Source organism: Pogoniulus pusillus, chromosome 4 (genome assembly GCF_015220805.1).
Source record: "Pogoniulus pusillus isolate bPogPus1 chromosome 4, bPogPus1.pri, whole genome shotgun sequence".
In the NCBI taxonomy this organism is placed as follows: domain Eukaryota; kingdom Metazoa; phylum Chordata; class Aves; order Piciformes; family Lybiidae; genus Pogoniulus; species Pogoniulus pusillus.
The window spans coordinates 17,594,771-17,601,587 of NC_087267.1; the positions used below are offsets into that span (position 1 = coordinate 17,594,771).

At 48.1% G+C, this 6,817-nt stretch overlaps 1 protein-coding gene across 1 annotated transcript; it reads left to right on the forward strand.

Annotated features, from left to right (window-relative positions):
- Positions 1–1,646: 1,646 nt before the first annotated feature.
- On the forward strand, positions 1,647–6,446 carry MANSC4 (MANSC domain containing 4). Its single transcript, XM_064142904.1, has 3 exons — positions 1,647–2,026; positions 3,543–3,677; positions 4,575–6,446. The coding sequence occupies exons 1-3, from the start codon at positions 1,807–1,809 to the stop codon at positions 5,246–5,248; spliced, it is 1,029 nt and encodes a 342-aa protein (XP_063998974.1). The 5' UTR covers positions 1,647–1,806; the 3' UTR covers positions 5,249–6,446.
- Positions 6,447–6,817: the final 371 nt, after the last annotated feature.

Below are 6,817 nucleotides of genomic sequence, written 5' to 3' on the forward strand. Positions count from 1 at the left end.
CTCTGTATAACTCAACTCTACTTCATATAAACCCAGGAAATTTCTTTGGTCATAATCTCAAAGGAAAAAAAATGCAGTCTAAAATATTAGGTTTTGTTCAGCTCTAAATTCTTATTGCATACAACCATTCCCACCTCTACTGTACAGTTCACTGAGCTTCAGTCAGTGCATAGTGCAGTGCTCAAAGCCTTTCTTCAGGACAGGCTCACAGGAGCAGGACTCAAGGATTAACCTCTGTTCTTCTAAGAAACAAAAGAGGTTTCAGCCCAGGTGCTTGAAAGATTACCTTCTTATATGCCAGCTGTATTTTGTTTCTTTTACTTCCAAGCCTAAAAATGAACAGAAAAATCCATCCAGACTGTTCAACATCTTAAAACTACCTGGGGCAAAGCTTGGCCTCTTTTGTCCAGAGATGAATGCAGCTTACAGTCTTCTCCACTCAAACCCATTAATTCCTAGGTCTTTGCAAATAAACTGGATTATTCTTGCAACCACAGCAGAGTGGGGAAAGGTAAAAAATACCCACCTGTAGCTGGTAGATAGAATTAGATAGTCCAGTTTATTAATAAATAAGACAACTCTGTTTTCAGCCACCAGAGGCTTCAAACAAGCATTCAGAAGTGAAGATGTGCGGTGTCTGTGTGAGCTCCCTCACCTGTTGCCACAGGACTGCACAACACAATGATGGCTGACCTGGAACAGTGTGCTGAGCTTAACCATCCCAGGCACACATCCAGGCTGGGTGCAGGGTGGGTTGAGAGCAGCTCTGAAGAAATAGACTTGGAGGTGTTGGTTGCTGAGAAGCTCCCCATGAGCCAGCAGTGCCCTCATGCAGCCCAGAAGGCAGCCCTGTGCTGGGCTACATCCAGAGCAGTGTGGGCAGCAGGGCAAGAGAGGGGTTCTGCCCCTTGACTCTGCTCTGCTAAGACCTCACCTCCAATTCTGTCTCCAGGTCTGGTAACCCCAGCACAAGAAGGACAGAGAGATGTTGGAGCGCATTCAGAGGAGGCCACAAAGGTAATCCAAAGGCTGGAGCTCCTCTGCTGTGAGGACAGGCTGAGGGAGCTGGGGTTGTTCAGCCTGGAGAATACTCCAGGGGGCACCTTAATGCTGCCTTCCAATAGCTGAAGGGATCCTACAGGAAGGCTGCAGAGGGACTTTTCCTGAGTGTGTCTAGAGACAGGACAAGGGGGAGTGGTTTGAAGCTGAGGGAGAGCAGGGTTAGACTGGATCTGAGGAAGAAGTTCCTCAATGTGAGGGTGGTAAGACTCTGGAATAGGCTGCTCAGGGAGGCTGTGGCTGTCTCCTGCCTGGGAGTGTTGAAGGCCAGGTTGGATGAGTTCTTGATAAGCTGAGTCTAGTTGAGAGGTGTCCCTGCCCATGGTGTGGAGGTTAGAGGAGATGAGCTTTGAGGTTCCTTCCAACCTGAGTGATTCTTGGAGTCTATGTTAAGGCTCTCTGCCTGGTTTGGTCAGAGAAGGACAAAAGACACAAACTTGGGACTGTGGACAGAAGTTCTTTGAATGACTAGAAACAGTCTTTGCCTTTTGTCTCTCAAGACCTGTCTCCAAATAATTAAGTAGAAAACAGTAATAATTATCATTACCTTATGTGGATCATAAAATGGTTGCTTCCTTCCAGCAGCTGCCCAAACTGCACAATGGGAACTGTGTGGGAAAAGCATCCCCTGGCTCCCGTCCCTAGCACAACTGGTTGTAGCCTCACCACTCAAGATATTGTCTCCTAAAATACTGTCCCAAACTTCAGTGCATCCCTGGAAGAGAAAGAGCCCCTTACACAGAAGGCATGGTTCTGCTGGTGGCAGCAATGCTACTTCTGGCCTTGGCTGTGAAGTCAGAAGCTCTCTGCTCACCCACAACCTTCTACAAGGACTGCTGGATCCGACGCTTCCCAGGGCTCCTGATTGACCTGCAGGAGTCACAGAAGAGGGGAGCCCAAGTGCTGAAAATTTATGCAGAAGTCTCACCCCAGCAGTGCAGCAGAACCTGCTGCCTCTTGAGCAATGGTGAGTGGGTACTACCGAGCTGATGGCACACGTGAACATTTACAGGACAGCACTGTGGGTGTTTTTTGGTACAAACATTCCTTTATTTGAAGAGGAAGTAATGAAAAAGAATAGAGGAAGGATCTGAGTGTGTATCTGAGGCAGGAAAGCAGAGGCATGCTGTGAATGTCCACTTACCCTCGGCCCCATAGAAAAGAATTTGAGCATCTGAATTTGTTAGAAGACTACTCCAGAAACACAAGAAAACCTTGGGGTCTGCTTTGAAATTTCAGATCTGTGACAAAGCTTGTGGGCAATGCCAGCATTCCAACAGTAACTCTCCAGTACCCACCAGTATCTGTTCCTGTAGAGAAAGATTAGAAACACTGATTCCCTCATGGAGGAGGGTACTACAGTGGGACATGATGAGGGGGCAGGGGGAAGGAACAATCTGTCCTTCTCTGAAATCTTCCTTTTCTTGCAGAGAGCACTCTCTTGTTCTGCTGTCACTCCATGTTTCTGCTGCAATCCAGATGAAGTTCTTCAGTAGAAGGGTAGTAGCACTCTGGAACAGGTTGCCCAGGGAGGTTGTGGCTGCCTCCTCCTTGGGGATGTTGAAGGCCAGGTTGAATGAGGCATTGAAAAGCCAAGTCTAGTTGAGAGGTCTCCCTGCTCATGGTGGAGAGATTGGAGTAGATGAGCTCTGAAATTCTTTCCAGCCTGAACCATTCTAGGATTCTGTGACTAACATGAGCAACAAAGTTACAGCAGTAAATAACTGCAGTTATTCAGAATAAAAATAACAAAAAGAGGTTTGGATATGGAGGATAAAAGTGAGGTACCAGTTACTAAAAACACTAAATCTATGTTTTGATCAAATTGTGAATTACAAGCAAAAATATGACTTTGACATAACTGATATAAATGCCAGCAGCACTCCTGGAAAGAGTTCACTTCTGTCTTAAAGACTGTGGGGAAAGAGCAACTGCCTGCATTTCACACAATCCTAGAGCGGCTTAGGTTGGGAGGAACCTCAGAGCTCATCTGCTTCAGCCTCCACACCAGGGGCAGGGACACCTCTCAACTGGACTCGAATGCTCAAGGCCTCATCCAGCCTGGCCTTCAACACTCCCAGCCAGGAGGCAGCCACAGCCTCCCTGTGCAGCCTATTCCAGAGTCTCACCACCCTCACACTGAAGAACTTTTTCCTCAGATCCAGTCTAACTCTGCTCTCCCTCAGCTTCAAACCATTCCCCCTTGTCCTGTCTCTAGACACCCTCAGGAGAAGTCCCTCTGCAGCCTTCCTGGAGGATCCCTTCAGGTACTGGCAGGCAGCTCTAAGGTCCTGCTCTAGTTATCTCTTCTCCAGGCTGAGCAACCCCAACTCCCTCAGCCTGTCCTCATAGCAGAGGTGCTCCAGCCCTTGGATCATCTTTGTGGCCTCGTATTAATGATGTGGTGTTCAACCCCATAACCACGTGCACCATGCAGAGGTCACCCTGCTGGTGAGCTCAGCTTTGTTCTTTCTGCATTGCAGCTTCCTGCAATCTCGCAGTGTTCTACCATGGAGCCATTCATGAGAGCATGAACTGCCTGCACGTATCCTGCCCAGCACTGGAGAGCTGCATCCTAAAGACTAGGATCAATGTGGTTCTGTACAACATCACCACAGGTAAGTAAGAAAGCATTTCATGAAGAAAGGCTGAAACCCAGCAGCTGCAGAAAACCTGGTAATGACACTGGGTCAGTTGCTGCTAGATCTGCAGTAACATGCAATCCTGAACCCCAGTTTTCCCTGTGTCATGAGTGTACCTGCTTCTGAGAGTACTTCTCCCTTCCCACCACCATGCAGTACATGACAAGGCCTGCTCCCAAGATTGATACTCCAAGCATCTCATCAGCACTGAGTTTGGAGGAAGTGTCCCCTCAGATCTGAGACAGAGAGAGGCAAGGCTGACACTACTTCATGTCTCCAGAGCCAAGCAGCTGCAAGGCACATTAGGCACCTGCGTAGAGAGGACACTTCCATACACCATGTGTAGAGGTAGCCAGGCACACAGGTATTACAGACAGCACCAAGAGCCTCTTCCTGCCTTTTCTGGCTGCAAAGGGTGGAGATCTGATGGTGGAAATCTGTAGGCACAGCTAGGTACAATGCCAGTCACCTCTGCACCTAGGCTCTGACACCAGTCTGATCAGTCTGGACCCCTGTTGCTGTTACTATAATGTACAAGCCCTTGAGGGTGCAGCCCTCCCTTAAGCTGATTAAGACTGTCACACAAATACAACTTGCTGGGTCTCCCTTGCTCCCCAGCAGTCAGGATTCCTCCCTTTCCTCCCCTTTGGTTCCTTCCCTTCGCATCCCATAACAAGTCCTGTGCAATCCCAAAGTGCACTGAGTTTGCATCCCATAAGCTGTCCCCTAACCCTAGGCAGTGACAGCCCAGTCCAGAAGATGCTGATGGGTGTTACCAGGGCTCCTAGCCCTGTCCTTGTCTCCATATGCTCCTGGTGTGGGTGTACAGAGGAGCTTTGATCACAGAACCTGACCCTGGTTATGCTTTAACAGGGACTGATCCAGATCTGCTCCTTTTTGGGAAACTGGCATCCTCAGAGGCCAATCTTCATCTTTCACCCAGTGAACATGAAAGGCAGAACAGCACAAAAGCCACCAAGCAGGAGAGGTGCCAGCATCGCAACACCACCTCCAGTTCTCTTTTGATCCAAGCTCCATCTTCTGTCAGTAGCTACAGCTTGCCAGCCAATGCACAAGCCTCCAGCACTGGCCTGAGAGCCACAGCCCCTGCAGTTCCTACTCACTCCATGGCAGAAACTCTTCCAACAGATGATACTTTTGCTAAGAGGATGAGCACAGCTTCAGAAAGCAGCAGCTCAGACAAAACTCTGCACTCAACTTTGATACCCAGATCTGCCAAGGTGTTGTCCCCCATGCCCACTCCTCCTGGCCTCAACAGCAGCAAGCAGCACTCCAATGAAACTAAAGGCTACAACAGCAGGAATTACACCTTGAATAACCAGGCATCTCCCTGGGAGCCTGCAGCCTTGGGGGTCTGGCTGATTCCTGTTGTGCTTTGCTGTTCTGTCATCTTCCTCTGCTGCTGCACTGTTGCTTTTACAGCAGGGCATTGCAGCAGCAGGAAAGGGCAGTACAAGCCCATGTGGAGAAAAAGAACCACCTTGAGTCAATTCATGAAATACAGCACTGCCAGGGGCAGCTGGTGAGGTGTGGGGTGCTCACCATCCTTCTGCAACGAACACAACTTCCACATGACTTGTCTGCACCAGCTCTTTGCTTTACAGAACCTGGTGGTTTCAGAACCTCTTGGTTGTCATTTTAGTTCTCAACATATGGAATGCAATTCTGCTGTCTCTTTAAGGCATGAAGCACACACTCAGACACAGCACACATCATACATAGCTTCTACTGCATGCTCAGAGGGGTTCAGGCACATGTCAGTGCATCGCCTCACCCAGACCAATGCCTAACCAACAGTTCACCCTCTCCCTACCTTAAGAGAGCTAAATCACTGCAACTGTACCCATCCTCTCCTGTCTTTGAACTAACCCAAGAAAACCAACTGTAATCAGTGAGACCAAGGTTTCATGTCCTGTACCTATTTTTATAGCATCATAGAGTCATTCTCTAACCGTCCTTTAATTGCCTCATTCTTCTCTAAGAACTGTCTAGTTTGTTTCTTTCCCCATTTATCCCCAATACTGAGGCAAAACAACTTAGCCAGCACTCTTTACTCTTCAAAGGGCAACACCAAGAAGCACCCAAGTCCCCAGAAATACTGATTTAGCTGAACACAAGCATCTGATCAGTCTTTAGGTCCCACTCCCTCACTTCACTCTTCCAATGATGACCACTTTAAGTGTTTTCCAAGCCCCTCCACAACCACCTCCAGAGGTCAGCCGCTTTTGTAGTTGGTTCTCTCCAAGGCATTGACAACTCTCTTGTTACTGGCTAACACAAATGCAGGTCACAAACTATCCTGTGACTTGTTTGGGCTGTGTTGTCTGCTTTGCCTTGCTTACTCACATTTATCACTGACACTACTAACCTTTAAACCAAGACTCTGTCATTTAACCTGTTTTGCACAGGGCTACACAAGACGTTTTGAAAGCTCTAAGTTAGCTAAGAAAATTTTGCTTTTGCTTTTTTCCTCATCCTGTAAAACCTCCTCATAAAAGTGCTCCTCCTGCCTAGAAATTAAAAAAGTAGCAAGGGATTTCCCTGCTTTACCTTATTAAAGCAAACCTCTTCAGCAGCAACCAGGATTGTCCTTCCTCTTTTAACAAACTTGTTGATGTCTCAGAGTTTCTCCCTTTCTTCACTTGCCCTAAGAAATTTCCATAGCCAGACAAGTGTAGATGTTACAGAAGGAAACAATAAAGCTGACTTGCATGGCTCTGTGCCAGAACAATACCTGAAAACCAGTAAGATTCATGCAATACTCAGAAGTTGTGAGGCCACACATACAATGAAGCACAGCTGAACAGGTTGGTTTCTGAGGAAAAGACCTCTCTAAGGTGAGCAGTAAGGCTGGTGAGGGGTTTGGAGGGCATCATATGAGGAGCAGCTGAGGGAGCTGGGGTTGTTCAATCTAAAGAGAAGGCTGAGGGGAGATCTTATTGCTTGCTACAGCTACCTGTGAGGAGGCTGGAGGGAGGCTGGTAGTGGTCTCTTCGGCCAAGTAACCAGCAACAGGACAAGAGGAAACGGCTATGCGGTGTGCCTGGGGAGGTTTAGGTGGCATGTGAGGAAAAGCTTCTTTAGTGAGAGAGTGG

Coding starts and splice junctions, on each gene's coding strand:
- MANSC4 (XM_064142904.1), top strand. CDS start 1,807: ATGGTTCTGCTGGTGGCAGCAATGCTACTTCTGGCCTTGGCTGTGAAG. Junction 2,027..3,542: donor CTGCTGCCTCTTGAGCAATG/GTGAGTGGGTAC, acceptor TCTGCATTGCAG/CTTCCTGCAATCTCGCAGTG. Junction 3,678..4,574: donor TCTGTACAACATCACCACAG/GTAAGTAAGAAA, acceptor ATGCTTTAACAG/GGACTGATCCAGATCTGCTC.